We start from the raw sequence: 18,867 nt of genomic DNA on the forward strand, positions 1-18,867 counted from the left end.
AGCGGGATAATTATTGATCACTACAAACTTTAAAAGAGCCTGCTGACATAAATTAATATACTGATCCAAAAATTACAATTATAAAAGCTGCACATGCCAGTATGCTGAAGACACACAATTGGCGTTAAGTCTTGTGCTGGGCCCAATTCACTGATTTGGGTTATTGTTGCTAGCTATCAGAGCTAATCTGCCTTTATAATCTCAACAACATGTTTCCTGGACGAAAGCCATTCATAAAATTAGCGATTCATCTGCCCTTCCAAAACAACCTGCTAGTTTTATTTTCTGATTCAACTCAAAATGAGTATTACCTATAAACATCTGGTTAACACGATTTCCTCCTTTCTAATGGGTAGGATTGAGCAGTGCCTTTGAGGATGTAAGAGTACAAAGTTTTACCATTAAGAAATGATATGTAAAAATCTAGAGCCTATCAGAAAACAAACATGTTCCACAAAATTTAACTGGGTACTTGAGAACTGCTTTGCATATGTTTTCCTTTAATCAAAACAGGCTTTTCCATCCTCATTCATTTGGGTTAAAAAAAATTCTGGGCTCGAGCTACAAGTACAATTTGCTATTAGTCTTTGCTAATCAAACACGGTACATGCAAAAGTACCAGTGAATATTTGATTTGATCTCTGAAATAAAGCAATTCATTACACAAGAAAAGGGTACAGAAGGCAGCAGACAAATGCAGATGTAATTGTGTTTTTTGTTGAATGTGATTAGAGAGCCCACTAAGTAACAGTCAAAAATGTGATACTAAGGGGGAGAGATGCAGAGCCCGGATCTGGGGGGAAGAGGAGGAGGGGAGAATTGTTTATGCAGAGCTAAGCTGTCAAGTGTAATAAAGCAGCTTGAATAAAATTTAAGCTGAAAATCCACTGAAGCTCCCCATTTCAGGGAGGAAAAAGCTATTAAAAGGAAATGAAGGTCACCCTCCCAGTTTATTTCACCTAATTGACTGCCAATAGCTTACCACAGGCAACCCGACTGCAGATCTGCAATTGAGAAACTGATGAAAGGAGAGTTTTCAAGCTGAGGCTCATTCTTTAATCCTCCTTGGCTCTTATGTTTTTTCTCCATCTCCAGTTGGGATGTAATTTTAAACCCTGATGGATTAACTGGTTCCATTGTCTGTGGCCGTCACTGCACTATGGCACTCTTAATCCGTACAGCAGCATGTCTAATTATCATTACAAAGTGTCTGAGGGAACTATAAAGACCAGCAGGGCATCTTCTCACAAGCAATTAACATAAATTGATAAATGAGTGATTTGAATCCGCTCAAGGCACTCACATATGAATAAAATCAGAAAGGACGGTCCCTTGTTTCAGCTACTTCTTCTCTGCTTAGTCTGGAAGGGCAGAAAACATGAGAACCGTCCCAGACCCTGTAGTTGCGGGGGTGGGGAGAGATGAACTCATGCCTGGGATGGACTGAAGGGTTCACAGGGCTCATTAACGCAGAGCCAAGGACTTGTGATTGACAACCAGTCGCCAGCAAGGAGCACTGACTGAACTCAACCTAGGAGTGCAGAAACCCGGTAAAAGGCTAGAGGGCACCAGGACAGACAATTATCACTTCTTCGACAGCAAGAGAGCTTGCTTCTCCATCGAGGTGCCACTTAAAAATTCATGGAAGAGGCACAAGAAAAGCAAAACAGTTATTTTTAGAACGTAGGTTCTAATACCCTGGGAAGGCAAAAGGCAAAAGGCCACTAAATGAAATCATTCTGAGACGTGCCTTGACCTCACTGAGATCTAAGGTGATACAACAGATGTGAGGAAAGTATATGTTTAAAGTGCTTCCCTAAAGCTTCAACTGGACTAAGGAAGCAGGAGCAACTACGTTTATTTTCCCAGTGAAAAGAAGAGTTATTCTTCTTCCCCTCCTACAAATGTTTCTGTCATCTCCCTTATGCTAATTTCTGTTCACCGACCCACCTCAGCATACCTGAAACTGCCATCCCCGCCCCTGCTAATCAAATGGGTCCGGGTTAAGCTACATAACATGACATACAGAGATAAAGATTAAGCCATCAAGTTAAGAAGAAATGAAAGCTGGTTATACACACTGTAGGAGGTAGACCTGGTAGGCCACGTACCCCGATGATGGCATTCAGCTCTGCCATGGTCACCTGTTTGGCTCGTTCAACAGCCTGGGCCACCTGTTGTTGATGCTTGAAAAACAAGAAGAAAAAGTGTTAGCGAGGAGGCCAAGAACTTTCCTGTACCCTCCAAGAAGACAAATGCTACATGTGGTGCAGACTGAAGTGTCATACGGAGTTAAAGGTGAAGCTGCTGGAGCACACATGATTTCACAGAACACACAGACAGTGGGAAAGGAAAACAGCCAGTGATGCTTTCCTTACTTCTAACCAACAACTTCTGATGGGAATTTGTGGCTCGGAATAGTAGAAAGTCAAAAAAGGACATCAAAAACAGTAACGTGAAGCCTTGAAAAATAAATAGTATGAGATGCGGAAGATCACCCTAGTTCTCAAAAGCGGTTTGTGACGATACGTTTGAGCAGGACAAGTTTAGAGTCATTTAAAAACACTCATTTCGACACCTAAAATTTAAATATTAAAAGTGCAACTGCTTCTCTGGTCAACAAATCTCAGTCCACTAGTTGGTTTTGGAAAACTCTGGAAATTCCTCTCCTCCTTCAGTCCTTAGATGTTTCATCCTCCACAGAAGAAAGGAAGGGCCACCCCCTCCATTACACAAAGCTCTGAGATCACAGGCTGGAAACATCTGCATACCTCCTAGTCCCATCCACAAATAAAAACAAAGTTGCACTATTGGGGGACTGGTCTCTTTGGGGGAAAGGAGATTAGAGCAGAGACCAGGATTACTAAAGTCTAACCAAGGACAGCTTCACAAGGCCAACAAATCTAAACTGCAACATCATGTAAATGCTATGCTGGAAAAGGCTGCCATGAGGATAGGTATGGCGCCACCTTGCTTGGAGCAGTAGATGCCAAGGAGAACAGACACTCAGTATGACATCTCCAAGGCCTGATGCTTTTCACTCTGTGTCAAGATGTATGCATCCTGTATACATTTAAAACACAGTTGTTCATTTCTTAGTTTGGATCCAAAAGTAAGAAACATTAAGGCAAATTTAAAATCTACTGGGTTTTTCAAAATACTTTTTAAATTTTATTCAAGTATACTTGATTTATAATTATTGTGTTAATTTCTGCCACACAGAGAAGTCATTCAGTTATATACCTATATATGTATTATTTTTTCATATTCCTTTCTAGGATACTGAATACAGTTCCTTGTGCTGTATGGTAGGACTTTGTAAAACGTATTGGGTTTTGAGTCAATTTCATAAATTACTCATAAAAAGAGCTTTTCCTTCTCAAAACATTAAGGTTAAACTTCTAGGACTTTGTAACTTAATAATATGCCTTATTCATGTATACGGCTCCGTAAGCTAAGGTAACGAGAAATGTGTAACATGAATGCTCTTATCCTTAATTGTATCAGCATGCCCTCCTTCCGGGGAAGCCTTACATCAACCTGCCTTGATGTACAAGGACAAATGAAATACCTGCTTCCATGGTCAAGTCAACCCTGATGGAACCATTTTAAAAAATGCAGACTAAGAAAAGCTGCCTAGAGAAAAGACACCCGTATCATCAGTAGCTATTGAGCTTATACTACTCCTCTAAGAAAAGGAAAGCTTTATGCTCGAGAGTCATTTTGCAGTTTTCCACAGAAAAAAAAATTAATTTAAGGTTGAGCTATTGTCACCACTTCTACAGTGTGCCCTCAGATCTCTTAGATGGAATAGCAGGGGGTTTACACACTTCAGCTATAACAGATGTTCTTCACACTTGTTCCTCACGATAAAATTAACATCTTAAAACCAGCTAATTTGCAAACAGAGAAGCAACATAATTGCACTTTAACAGCTGAACAGTTTTACTTACTTCCTGAGACAGAAATGGGATGACTTGTGCACAAATCGTATTCAATCTCTTGGCGATTTCGGTCTATAAAGACAAAGCCATATAAATGTTTAGTATATTTCATAATCAGTTCAGAAAGATAAAACTTCATACCTAACCCTTGAGTCCTCCACTACCTCGCTCTTGAGGGCATAAAACTGCTTTCCCAGGCTACATTAGCAATATTTATCTTGAGATAAACAGTAGATATTAATCCCACTTGCAAAGTAAGACATAATCGCACGCTTTATTGGTCACTTAAATAAGAGATAATGGGTAGTTTAATTGAGTCGGAAAATCTGCGTGGTTTAAGGCTATGTAATCATTTAACCTGGTGATTGCAAACCCCTCCATACACTTATTCAATTACAGGGCACATTTATGTAGCTCCAGCAAGTCCATTCAAACTGGAGTCAGAAACCTGGAGCAGAAGCAACTACCCAGGCAGTCAAGCTCTCAAAATAAGTGAGAAGGCAAATGCAATAAATGAGAAAGCAAAAGAAGACCTCCTTCCCTCTTGTCCTAGCTCCCGCACAGCTGAAACTTTAATGTCAGTAAGGCTTCATTCACCAAGTCTCACAATTTCAAGCAAGCCTAGAAAATACTGCTGAAACTGAACTCAAGTTGTGTCACAATCAAGTCAAGGTACTCTGGGCTTTTGCAGTTTCACCAGAACGCAGCATCAAATGCCAGGATCTCACTGACAGGCTCCACGGTTCCACTGAACTCATTAAGAAAATGTGTCCTGAGTGTCTGTGGTATAGGCTATACTAGAGAAAGCAGGAAAAGTCCCTGCTCAGCTCCAAATGCACAGCAGTCCCTGGCAAGGGAAGAAGTAGAAGGTGCTCTGCTTCCAGCCTAGGGTAGGAGCCACCTGCCCACCCTACCTCAAACACTCTCCAGTGACACAAAGCAGCCCTGCTTTCCTCTGAAGAACCAGTTCTGCTTCTTAATTTTTATTAATTTTTTGAAAAGAATTCTCTTGTGATGCAGCAGATTAAGGATCCAGCATTGTCACCACAGCGGCCCGAGTCACTGCTGCAGCAGGGATTCCATGGCTCTAGGAACTTCCTCATGTTGGGGGTATGCCCCACCACCCCCAAAGTCATCTGAGGAGTCCCACTTATTTATTTCATCACTTTCTGTCAATGCTTACTAATGCCGCCTCTATTACTGATTAGGCAATGAAAAGGATTATGAGAAGAAAATTATGAAGCACACAGCCCCATGCCCTTGAGAGAGAGAATGGAATAAGTGAGATAAAGTAGAAACCTCAGAACTGTATAGTCAAGTACATTAAAAAAAAAAAAAAAAAAAAAAGAGCTGCCTTTTGTCCTCTGAGATGATTCCAGTTAACTGAGCACCAAGCCTTTGGTTTTATGGGATTGGACTGAGGCCAACCCAACTCAATTCTCCCTGACCACCAAAGAGATGGGGTTATAGACCGTGGCTTAGAAGAAATGTACTGGAAGGGAAATGACTGGTATAGAGAACAAACCCGTGACCTTGCTTGAACAAGCAGGGCAAACAGGTATATATATGCAAAAAGGGTGCAGCTGGACCAGGTGCAAACACAGAACTGGGTCAGCCCCACCCAGTCCATTTAATCACCGCCACCCACTCAAGCTAACTCAAGGTCATGGCTCTCCTCGAAAGCAGGCACACACTACCCTTGCCTCTGCAACAGAGTTCTACACTATATATTTAATGGTGACCTCTGTGGACTCTTGCTCCCCACTATCCTACCTACCATACATTCCAACAGCATTCTGTACTTTCCCCGTCTCTAAAACTCATTTTTCAAAATGATATCTGTTCCCTCTGCATACGCATACACAGATGTATGGTATACAGAAATACACTCGAAAGTTAAAATAACGAAGTCCACCATCCAGAAGATAACCACGTGTAACATTTTTCCGTGATCTGCACTCCAACATCTGTCATAGATACCCTCCCACTCAATAAATACAGATATGAATAAGGACATCATCAATATATTCCACTATACAAGCAAACAGGTGTCTAAGCACTCCAGATATCAGGGGATATTTATGTTACACCTAAAATTTTCCAGTTATAAACTCTATGTCAAATAACACTCTCCCTAGATCTCTAAAAGGAATCCCTAGACGTGAAATTGCTAGGTCCAAGTGTATGCATATTTTAAACTATAATGCACGCTGATGAACTGCCCAGTGGAAAAGCTTACCAATTTACATTATCACCAGTTTATGAGGGTACATGCTCCCCCACTCAGTGTCAATACTGGATTTTGTTGACCTTTTTTTTTTGAATCTTTATCCATCTAATAGATGAAAACATTACCTCATTTTTATTTGCATTACTTGGATTCTTCCTGAAGTTAAAACTCTTTTCAGATATTGATTGGCCTACTGTATTTTTCTTTTCTCTCTTTTCCTCTGTTATTTACTCATCACCCGTCTTTCTGTAGTAATTCTTTCCATAGGACAAATACTGACTCTCTTTCACAGTTTTTCCACTTGTCTTTTAACCTTTCTTACTATGGACTTTTTGCTGTGCAAAAATGTAAGTTTTTGTTTTTGTTTTTTTTTGCTTTTCAGAGCCGTACCCATGGCATATGGAAGTTCCCAGGTTAGGGGTTGAAACGGAGCTGGAGCTGCTGGCCTACAGCCACACTGGATCCTTAACCCGCGTCCTCGTGGATATTATTCAGGTTCCTTTCCGCTGAACCATGACAGGAACTCCCAAAACTTTAAGTTTTTATGTGCTCAAACTAAAGAGTGGTGTTTCTATGTTCCTGGCCTTTGGAACCCCAAATTATAGAAGTCATTCTTAATTTTCTCCCAGAGTTGCTATGACTATCCTTTCTACACTTAATTACTTGACATAAATGGAATTTATTTTAGTTTTAGACATAAAGATGATCTCCTCTTTAAGTAATAATTATATATGTTATAACACGAAGTGGCTTCAAAGTAAAAGTGAACTTGACTGTCAGGGGACAGTTAAGACCTGGTTTCAATGAAATGAATTCATAAACCTTTAATAACATTAGAGTTATTAAGAACCAAATTAAAAAGTACAGATTAAAACACAGACAATAGCCAAGACTGCAACAGGAGGCCGAGGGTTAAATATCAAAGCTCAAACTGGTGAAGAAACATCAAAAGCCTTACCATTTGTCCTGGGAATCCGAAATAAACGGACTAGAGAAGAAAGGGAAATAAGGACTACAGAGAAGGATCTTATCCCAGCTGTCTGACTCTTCCCTCTGCCAGGTCTCTCTAAACTCTAATCTTAAAACTATGACAAGTGAGCTTGATGAGCCAGGAAGCCTAGCTTCAAATTTCACCTCTGACTCACCTTGAAATTGTCCAAGCAAGCTGTCCAGGCTTCAAGAGTACCTACTCCTGGCAGCATGAAGATGCAATGTGTGCTATCTGAGTTCTAAAACATCACCACCACCGAAGGAGGGTTTCACAAACTTTGTGCCCAGCCCTTAAAATAGTGTGGATGGCAGCATAAAAACTGAGAGCGATTCTTTAGTATTATCTCTTGCTTCAACACAAGGGTATTCTGATAAGACCTTTAATATAGCGCCAATTAACGAGTAGCAGCATTTTCCACCTGCCCTTCTAGTCCTGACCACAGTTTATAAGCAGGTTAAACTGGATAGCACGTTAACACCGCTTAAGCAGGTGTTAAGAAAGTTCTGTAACCTTTTCAGACTGCCTTCTTTCCACCTCCTCCAAAGACTAGACAACTCCAATGGAAAAAAACTATATTTTCCGCCTAGAAATCACTTTCCTGCGCAAAGCTCAAGATATATTTGGTATCTGCTAATAGTCACAATGTTTATGAATAAACCTACCCTGTACTACTGACACCATATAAGGCAACAACAAGTCACCATTCAAGAGCTATCCCTGGAACCTCTGGGCCCAGAAAAGTAACCAGCTTGGTAAAGGCCCCAGTATCAGACTTCACCTCAGGGCCAGCCACTACTTGCTGAAGCAGCAGGAAGCAGGAGTCCAAATTATCAGTCCAGAACCATCTTTACTTTCCTCATCAATGCCAGCTCCCTTCTCACTGATTTCTTATGGTAATAGAGTCGTAATCCAAAAACTTGGTTTGCATGTCAGCAGACAAATGCTAAGTTAGGTGTTCTTAGTTAAGTCATTTCAACTGCTGAGCCCCAGGCTCTTATCACCAATCTGCTTAAAGTGTTTCATCAGAATCAAGTAAGCTAATATGTAAACTACAGCTGTACTACTACAAAATGCTATTCTCTTATCCGAGTCCTTCAAGGCCTACCTCAAGTCCACTTAGAAGCTGCCTTTCCTCCCATAATACCAATAAACACACTCTAAGCCCTTCAAGTTCCTCCACGGTGTTTATGGTCCTTTGGCAAACTAAGACTATTTAAGATCACATCTTATGTGAGGCTTCTGTACATTTTTCCTAACAGCTTCTGGCATCAAGTCTTCTCAACACAATAAGGTGGGAAGCATAAGAAGACTTGTGCCAAACGTTCGGGTATAGCCCCTCCCAACCCTCCCCACCAAAACTGACCACAGGGCACACATTCCACGTAGGGTCCTTCCAAAGGAACTAAAATGGAATCCCCGCACACCCTAAACTCAATGACCAACACGTAACCGGGTAAACCATTCCTAACCAGTGTCAGAAGAAGGCTGTTTTACTGTAAGAATTCATATCTTGGTAGGTACAAGATTCAGGTACATGTATATATTTTCTTATTTATTTATTTATATATTTTCTTATTTATTTATTTATTTATTTCTGCTTTTTAGGGCTGCACCCGAGGCATATGGACGTTCTGAGGCTAGGCGTCTAATCGGAGCCATAGCAACGCCAGATCTGAGCCACATCTGCGACCTACACCACAGCTCATGGCAACGCCGGATCCTTAATCCACTGAGCAAGGCCAAGCATCGAACCCACAACCTCATGGTTCCTAGTCGGATTTGTTAACCACTGAGCCACGACGGGAACTCCAAGTTCATGTATATTTTAACTGAGTTAAATCAAATTCCTCAAAGGCCAGGAACGAACCAAACCCCGGTTTTGCAGAGCTCTTTAAACTGAAGACATGGTCTTCTGGGCAGCTGAACTTAAGTTTTAGGACTTCATCATTCCCGAAAGCTTGGCTCTCCACATTTTCAAACTCCGTCCACCTCATCTAATTACCAGACTGAAGAGCCAGCCTGCTCCCCAACGTCTGCCCACTTTTCCACTACACACAGAGTAATATATAATGAGGGTTGTTGGAGGCTCAAAGCAGGGTGAGGACTGCTTAAGAGTAATTGCCCATGGGTCTCAAAGCAATCCAATGGCACCTTGCCCAAAGTCAGCTTAGGGAGGGGAACTCCACCACCATTAAATTGCAAATTGATGGATCATAAAAAATGCCGCTTTATGCTGAGGGCTGGCAAACTGATCTTTTGGTTTCCTCGAACCAAGCGGGAGGCCAGGAGAAAAAAACAGAGTGGAGAGCTGGTAAGAAGTGTCTGGCAAGAGATAAACGGGCAAGAACATGAAAACAAAGCACACAAAGGAAATAAATAGATAATCTCTAAATCCCCTGACTAGAAGGTTCAGAGTCTATGAAAAGAAAGCCTTCAATACAGAAAAAATGTTCAACCTCACTAGCAACCAAATAAAACGCAAATGTCTCTGTAAGTAAGGTGGGTCACTCTGCACCGGTTAAGTTAGTTTATTCTTTTAAAAAAAACTAATGAAATCCAGCGATGATGAGTCCTCTGGGAAACTGGAGCAATCATACATTACTGATGACAGAGTAAATTGGTACAGTCGTCTTGGAAAGCAACTGGGCAATGTATTTCAAGAGCATGAAATTATTCAAACCTTTTGGTAAGGCTTCCCACAGCTAAGAATTTATCCTAAGGAAACAGTTCAAATGAAAAGCATTCCATGCATGAAGCTGTTCACTGCAGCTCTGAGTTTCAAAGCAAAAGAGACAAAGTCAGGTGAAGATATAACAGTAGTAGTTCAACACATCACAACCATCTGCAGTTTTGGAAAAACTTAACATTTGCCCTACTGATAAATCAGATGTCTAATACTAGGAGAATGGTTAAATACACAACATCAACCCAAAGGCATGGCAAGCAACCATTCAAGTCATATTATGATAATGATGCTTAAATGGCCAACACATTTACTAGATGAAGCAGGATGGGAAGAAAGAACAAAGCTGTGGTGTTAGGGTGCCTGTGTGGCTTTTTTATTTATTTATTTTTTACAACAGGAGCAGTGTTCAAGCACTGTAATTTGATACCCCAAATAAAACCAGTGATTATCCTGGTGTAGCAGGGTTATCAGTGCCTTCCCCCCCCAACCCCCGCTTCCAATGACCTTGTAGATGCTGCCCTTGATTTACCAGCTTGGATGTATTATTAAGCAGGGAAGGGAGCAAAGGCTGGTCAGGCCCACCACTCCCGTAATTGACCCTGGCACTGAGTCACAAAGATGCTGGCCAACCCTGCTGGCAAACTCTGAAACCCTCTGGATGTCTGGCCCTCTTAGAATCCATATATCACACATGAAGAGGGCAATGCCTAAAGGAAATGATTTGCCCAGGATCATAAAGACTACAAACCATGTTCTCTGCCGAGTCCTTTCTCCAGGAAGTGGAAGTGGGAAATTGGGATGTACTCGAGACCAGAAACAAAGCTGACACACTCAGCCTTGTCTGCCAAGCAATACAGCCCTAACAGGATGGCAGCAATAAAAAGTCAAGGCCATGTCATTCCCTCAGCCAACAAGAGGACCACAACAAGGTGCCCCGGTCTGTCAACAACAGGGTCCTGGTCCTCTTGCTGCCATTGGCATAAGTACTGTGCCTTTTATGAGAAGTTTCAGTGATACACCTTGAACCTTAAATAAACAAGTAGCAGCCAAACTTCACTTTTTTTTTTTTTTTTGTCTTTTGAGGGCCACACCTCGACATACGGAGGCTCCCAGGCTAGGGGTCTGATCGGAGCTGCAGCTGCCAGCCTACACCACAGCCCCAGCAATGCCAGATCCAAGCCTTGTCTGCGACCTACACCACAGCTCATGGTAACGCCAGATCCTTAACCCACTGAACGAAGCCAGGGATCGAACCCAAAACCTCGGTGGTTCCTAGTCACATTCGTTTCTGCTGTGCCACAACGGGAACTCCCAAACTGCACTTTTGTCCTCCCCTTCCCTTCGCAGGCAAATAGAATTAGTGCCTCGGCCCTTATGTCAGACAATCTGGCCCATTAGGAAAGCATAGTCCACAAAAACACATCCACAAACGCATCTCTCTATTTCATGAAGATGACACCTGATGTACCAAAAGAAAATCCAAGATGTTTTAATAAAATTGCATACTTCAAATGATATATGTGAAACTCTGCAAATAATCTTCCAATACCCCTCGCACCCCACTCCTTTATAAGAGGGGGAAAAGTTCCTTGGCCTAGAGATCTCCTTCATAACAATGGCTAGTCACCAGCCTATCTCTCATCCTAGCACCTTGCTTCACCAGCACACTCATGAAAAGGGGATTTTTATCTTAGATTCTAATGCATCAGAGTAGTTTTCCGTTTAACATATAACTATGTCAATAAAAGACTAACCACAATTTTGGGGAAATCCAAATGAAAAGGACTTGGGGTCTCTTTAGGTCAAGGTTATAATGGTTATGAGGTTATTGGCGGTTTTCAAAGGTAGGGGTGCAACAGGATCAACTGAAAGGCTTGGTAAAACACAGAGGGCTAGGCCCACTCCCAGGGTTTCTGAGCCAGGAGGTCTGGCAGCCCCCCCGCATCTGCATTTCTAACAAGGTCCCAGGTGATTTGTGGCTTGTTGGGCTGGGGACCACACTTTGAGAACTGTGGCCATTGAATAACCACAACAGCAATGGCAGCAGTTTCTCCAGCTTAGCACACACCGGATCCTCTTGCATTCAGGCTCTAAGTGTCAACCAGCGAAGGTGCTCCTGGAGACTACACCGGAAGGTTAAAATAACTCACCTAGGGTCAGAAACAAGCAGGAGGGGAGTTCAGACCTGCCTTTCTCCAAATTCTTGGCACAGACAGAGATGATTGCCTGTCTCCATGCATTTTTAGAAAACAAGACCGAGGCAAGAACATAGACGGAACAGGGGTGGAAGAACCCATCTGCCTACTGTGGGAGACCCCAAAACAACATTCATTTAAATGAGTCCACCTGTGGCAATGTAATCTTGCCCCTTCTTCAACCCGATGATTAAAGCAAAACAAAGAGTACCAGCTGACAGAACCCTCCCAGCGGCTCGATTAATCCAAACACAAGTCGCCAATTATGGGCAGATCACTTTTATGTTCCGTCTCCCCCTCATGTGGGGGCTCCGGCAGCCTCCTAAACCCTAGCCCTTTCCCACTGGGTGCCCACTCTCTCCTTCCACGGCTCACCCTTCACCTTTGCAGCTTCTCTCAAAACAAGGAGGGGTTAAAATAAAGGAAAATCAAAACCTGCTGAAGGCTGCTGGGGCGGAGATAGCAACACTAATTGCTCCCATTCTCTGGCTCCTTGCGAGGCAGATTGCAGGGCCTGCGTCTCCGGAGAAAGCTCTCGGATCTTCGAGGCAGCTCTCAGCAGAGCAACTCAAGTGCCCTTAATTGTTTATGTTCTTAATGCAGAGCCTCTTGAATGCATTCATTTTTAATAGCAGGCTTGAGTGTGGGGCCCATCAAAGAATGACAAAGCAACTCTATTCATTGGTTCCCCTTCCCGCAATGAAGGCCTTCTGATTTATTTGCAAATGACAAGCTTGGCAGGCCCCACTTGAGAACTGCCCTCCCCCGCTTTTTTTTAAAGAATTCAGTTGCATTTTCCAAGATGAAGTTGAGTCTGCAACACTGTGTATTTGTGTAAATTCTTCCCCCTTCAGTTCCTTCTAATTAATGACTTAAATGTTTTGACCCAACTGTTGCCAAGCAGAGCATTTGGGCTTTAATTTGTCATTTTGGTAAAGATGCATCCTTGACAAAAGCATTGCAGCTGTCTCAGTGCCTAAACAGCACATTTCCATTATTCAGAAACCCTTGTTATGGAGTTCAGAAAGTGCTGTTCACAGGAAATCATCTCGGCTTGTCCCATGATGGAAAAAGACAGCATTTCGTAGCATCAAAGGAAAATGCACTCTGTTGCGCCCCAAGAAGGGTTTCAGGACGAACACCCGCAGGGTGAATCACAGAACACTACCACGAAGTCAACGCCTATTGCCCTGGGAATGGAAAGAGAGCCAGCCTACACCTTTCACCCTCTTCACAGGTCTTAGTCATTAGGAAGCTCACGAGAGAAATTAGATAATACCATACAATAGCAGGATCGGTGGGAGGAAGAGCTGGCTACATCACTATGGCATGAAGGCTAAAATTGCAATTCTGAAAATAATACATGCCTGTGAAGTCAAAGACTGCACAGGAATATGCAAAAATCAAGTTGCCTCTGAAAACCCAGTTTATGAGTATGGTCTTTACTCAAAATGTGGAATGGGAGTTCCTGTCGTGGCACAGTGGTTAATGAATCCGACTAGGAACCATGAGGGTTCGATCCCTGCCCTTGCTCAACGCCGGTTAAGGATCCGGCGTTGCTGTGAGCTGTGGTGTAGGTCGCAGACGCAGCTCGGATTCCGCGTTGCTGTGGCTCTGGCTTAGGCTGGCAACTACAGCTCCGATTAGACCCCTAGCCTGGGAACCTCCATGTGCTGCCGGAGTGGCCCAAGAAATGGCAAAAAGACAAAAAAAAAAAAAAAAAGAACAAAAAACGTGGAATGTCATCTTCCTTGCAGTAACACTTAAACCCTTTCTTTTTCATCATCGCAACCGGTTAGGCCTGTGTGGTAATCTGCTTTTGGATGGTACTGACTCCCAGTGGTCTGCATTCCATGACCCTGTATTCCATCAGGAGAAAGCAAACGTCCAGTGCACACAACTATGACACACCATTTATCATCAGCTTTAGCATTTCTCATCATTCCCCTGCCTACATCTTGTGTGGATGGAGATCACTGGATAGCAGTTTGGGTGTGAATGTGTCCTTAACAGATTGGATCTTTAGCCAATCTAGACAGTGGAAAGGAAATGTCTTGACCATGGGACAGTGGTTCCCTGATTTTAAAGCATGCTACAGCTGAATGACCCACACATGCATGACGGCTGCCACTGTTCTTCTAAGCAACTTCTTAGGGAAAGCAGTACTCCATCAAGAGACCGGTGCCATCAAAGCCATGTGATATGCCAGCAGAATGGTCTCAAGTTAGAAAGATGTGTGTGTGTGTGTGTGTGTGTGCGCGCGCGCGCGCATGTACTATGTGAGCCCCAAGCTCAGCCGTAGTTGGAAAGCCCCATCTCTGGGCCTTCCTCCTCACAGGCCAAGATGCTAGAGAGGTAGTCCTTTGGGAAGGAAGACAAAGTTCCTGGCATTCACAGTTGAAACCTAGGATTCTTTTCAATCAACATCATGTGCCAAGAAAGCTGCGAAGCTCCAGAATGCAATTTACTCCCAGAGCGGCCAGAAGATGAATGTGAAGGGAGGAGGCTCAGGAACAGTGAACCCAACAAGTGCCAGCAGGGCATCAAAGACTGGGAGCCACTGGGATAGAAAAAAAACTTGTGTGCAGTGAGGTCAACAGTCAAGAAAAGAGTTTTTATCTCAAAAGCACCTTAGATCATGATTTAAATGAATCTGGGAGGCTGGTGAAAATTTACAAAGCATGCCTCTTTGGAAAAGTTTTTAAGTATTTACAAGATGGTAAGTGCAAGGATCCTAGACTTCACTAGTGCATTAAAGAGTCACAGAATATTAGCTCAGCTATGCAGGTGGAGGCAAACAGAAATATCGTTTTAAATACAAATTATTTCTTAAACACACACACACACCTGATCATCACAACACAATACAATACACAGAGAAATCTGAGCAAGAGGAAAATAATCACCATTTTTCCAAGATAACAATCAAGCTATTTTCAGGGAAAAAGTGTGCTTTGTTAGGATAATTTATTCAAGGGTACATGGATTGACCACAAATATATATAACCTAAAGTATTTAAAGAAAAGTCCCCAGTCATATCAACTTGTTATTTTATTTTATTTATTTTTATGGCCACATAAGCAGCATATGGAAGTTCCTAGGCCAGGGACTAAATCGGAGTCATAGCTAAGATCTATACTAGATCCTTTAACCCACTGCGCCAGGCTGGGAAATGAACTCACACCTCCTGAGCCACTGCAGTTGGATTGTTAACCCACTGCACCACAGTGGGAACTCCTCAACTTATAGTTTAGAAAAGATACGTTACAATGTGCTATCTAAGATATACTGGGGAAGCGTTAAACAAGAAGGGATAAAGACACTAGGTCATGGAAGTGAGAATCGTTTATAAACCAGGGGCCACCACAAGTTACCACTCCTATCATTCACCAGTTATTACAAGTGGACAAATCAATTTATGTGCTTGTGTGTGTTTTTAGAAAGCATCCTAGATATTCTTCCATTAATTATGTGGGTTCAGGACATGTCAATTCTTGTTTCCCAGAGCACAAGCAACCAAATTTAACCCACGTATTGTGTTACACTGGTCTGCATTCGCATGGTTCCCACAGGGCTGGGCTGGCTCAATAAAGCCAGGCTCCTTCTGGAAGAACAGAATAGACTTCCTGCCATTTGGACTGTGAAACACAGTAATCCACCAGGGAATAAAGGTCAATGTTGCACTTTTGGTCATTACTGAATCATTTGAGATGATCTGCGGTGAGGATGAGAGGAAAATCGAAGGCTGTGAGAACGCTGCAAATGGCTTGACCTCAGACCAATTTCCATCTCCATCTGTCTAATAGACATGTGGATAAAAAGCCTCCCTCCTTCTGGACTACTCGGCTGTTTTCAAATCCGAGGCACAAGCCAGGAACCAGTTAAACAATACATTAATAAGGGGAAATAACCTTCTAAGCCCCAGTCTGACACTTATTCAGGTTTTAGGTCATCAGCTCAAGTTTGGAAAGCAATTTTCCAGTCTGCAAGCAGTACTGCAAAGTAGAAATTTTAACGAAAATGGAGAATCATCTGCAGTGCAGGGGCATGTGCCAAAAATCTCCTTATTTGTACATGCAAATATATGCATGCTTACACCTCCACCCCCCACCAAAAGATATCCACACAATTTCTATTACGTCTGCTAACACACACACAAAGGGGAACAGCCATTACAAAAACTGCGTGCTGCTGAAACAAGTCTCTTTTTTTCCAAGTGTCCAATTAATGCTGCTTAATCATGATTAAGGCATTTCAATCCTTAAAAACAAAATATTCCTAGGAAGCCAGAGCTTAATCCTCATTTAGGTTATGGAACAAATGTTAATATCTTGACTTTATACTAATACTCCCCTTTACCGGTTAGGACAAGCTCCTTTTTGAAGGTAATGCTGTGCCCTATATAAGTTTAGGCCCCCACAGTATATCAATGTCAAACAACATCGTGTCAAGCTAAGATTCAATTCAGGTAAGTGCCACTGCCAAATTTTCTTGTTCCCAGACGGGCTTTAAGATTATTTTATTGCTTAAAATTTAATTTGTTCCAACTCGTGTCTCCATGACAACGTTGGCTAACCCTGCAAATCATTTGGGTAATTGGATATCTTATCTTTCTATTGCTCTCAAATCGAATGATTCTGCTAGAATTGTAACAGCCAATCAAATTTACAGTCCTCCTGAGTAATAGACTTGGAAAAGTAGCCACATTCATCTCCTCTTTACAGCCATATTAGCCAAGATGCAACACACAGTAGAATCTGGTCTTCAAACTATACTCCAAATTGTAAATGGTGTCAATACCAATACTCTCACAGTGCAAAGTCTACTCAAAAAGCCCCCTCCCTTTCACACTATTTTAATATGAGAAGCAATAATTGTTACTCATTCCATATAAACCTTGAGCAATTTCATTACTTTGAGGGAAACTGACAAGAGTAATTCCACATGCTAATCAGAAAAAATAATTATAAAATAAAAATCACAGCTTTTGGGGGGGGTATTTGACCTTGTGACTTTGACCTTTGGGTATTTAACATGACCACACCAATGGCTACACAAGATGACGACGACATACCAACACCTGTTTGCAGCTCTTTAAGATGGGTAAACCACATCTGACTCATTGTAAGAAATAAGAATGAATACATATTTCACAACCAGTTCAAAAATCACTATTCCCTTGAAAAAATGCACAGCTAAAATGTGACATCCCGTTATATTTCACTTAATTCATGAATATCACAGCATCCAGCGTAGTCAATTATGGAATACAGAGTTCTTAAAAGATTCACAAGTCAGCAGTTCCACTCTTGAGTTAGTGGTATGATTTTGGCCTTTGGTCAGCTAAAAAGTACAGAAGTTGGACACATTTCAGGAGTCCACTTCCAACCTTCTCAGTAGCTGTGCAAGGAGATTTGGCTCCTTGGGAGCTCAGGGCCCAGGCACTGTAAGAGAGCCAGCCGGCTTACAAATGGAAAAGGCTCCAGAACCCTGGCCAACTGGCAGGCAGAGGGAGTTGTCAGGAACCTCGTGCTTCGCCTACAGACACTCAGAAGACTTCAGGACCACTTCCCAAGCTAAACACAAAGAGGCAGCAACATGGAGCTTCTCTGCACACTGATGTCAGCAGGTGGCAGAGCTTCTAAGCAACTGTGGGAGCAGGTACTGGCACCATTTGTCAGAGCTGTGCCCTCTTTCATCCCAAATACTTACAGAAAAGTTGCTACTGCATCATGCTCGGCAATGAGTCAACTACCTAAACCCTGTACATCCAATCCCAAAGGGCTCTGCTTTCTTCCCTCCTGTAAGGTTTTTTTTTTTTTTTCCCGTTTCCTCAACTATTAGCACATAAGCAGCAGCTGTGAATCAACGGGCCACAGAAATCTCAAGCCCATGGAGCACACAGAGAATACTGCAACCCAACTATCCAAACTTTGCCCCCACTTCACAAGTTTTCATAGCCAAAGAAACCTGTATGTATGCACAGGTCATCAAGGTGTGCGATTGTTTTTTCTTACCAAACACAGCAAAAACAGCCTTTTTACTTTTCCCCCCTAAGGATAACAAAAATCTCTCTTCAAATTCAAAGTTAGATTTGCCACATTACATTAAAAAGAAAAAAATTGGAAACACATCTCCTATCCTTTATTCTGCCAAAACTCGGAATAAAAGGAACCAAATCCTCTTTGTTGGTCTTTGTTGTTCATCCATCCTCTTAAACAAAAAAACTCAACCCAAGGCTATTCTCACTGGTGGTTGTATTAACTACTTAAGGCTGTTGCCTTCCAAGGGCACATTTTCCTGTTTGGCTTAAATAAGGCATCTTAATTCCTCTAGATTCCTCAGACAACAGAGGCTGCCAATAGGGGCTTAAAAAAAGAAAAAAAAAAAAAAGTTTCCTTTTGAGCTGAAATAAACACTTCTGATCTTAGAAGGAAACAAATTTAAAAACCCTGTCATTGAGAGGAAATAGTGAAAAGTGAACAGTTCAGATGCAGGAAGGAAGGAAACTGGGCTTGGAAAAACAAGATGGAAACATGACCTAGAATTCCGACAACGGGGTACAGTTTTAAAGGGATCAATGATGGAGTCAGATAACAGATTTCCAAGAACAGCTGTCCCTGAGCAGGACACATCAGTCACTCAATCGTGATAACACCCCTATCCAGCAGGTGCCTAACCTTCTAGCCTGGTTTTTCCTTTGCAAGGAGGAATAATTAATATCCACACAAAGGGAGGCTGGAAGGATTTACAGAGAGCTTCTACAGCAATTCCTACGGCACGAGGAGCTCAATGGATGGACTACGACTACTGACTCTTA

General features: G+C 42.2%; 1 protein-coding gene across 6 annotated transcripts in view; it reads right to left on the reverse strand.

The window, feature by feature from the left end:
- LOC125120087 (transducin-like enhancer protein 1) overlaps positions 1 to 18,867 on the reverse strand; it is a 92,345-nt gene that overhangs the window by 58,848 nt on the left and 14,630 nt on the right. For 3 of the 6 annotated variants that reach the window (XM_047767827.1, XM_047767825.1, XM_047767824.1), the window contains exons 5-6: positions 3,954 to 4,016; positions 2,112 to 2,186 (exon numbers count right to left, since the gene is read on the reverse strand). In XM_047767827.1, coding sequence (XP_047623783.1) covers positions 2,112 to 2,186; positions 3,954 to 4,016 — 138 coding nt within the window. Of the gene's footprint in view, positions 1 to 2,081; positions 2,187 to 3,953; positions 4,017 to 18,867 lie in introns of all 6 variants that reach the window. The other 3 variants (XM_047767823.1, XM_047767822.1, XM_047767826.1) reach the window with 1 other exon arrangement.

This window comes from Phacochoerus africanus, chromosome 2 (genome assembly GCF_016906955.1).
Source record: "Phacochoerus africanus isolate WHEZ1 chromosome 2, ROS_Pafr_v1, whole genome shotgun sequence".
NCBI lineage: Eukaryota > Metazoa > Chordata > Mammalia > Artiodactyla > Suidae > Phacochoerus > Phacochoerus africanus.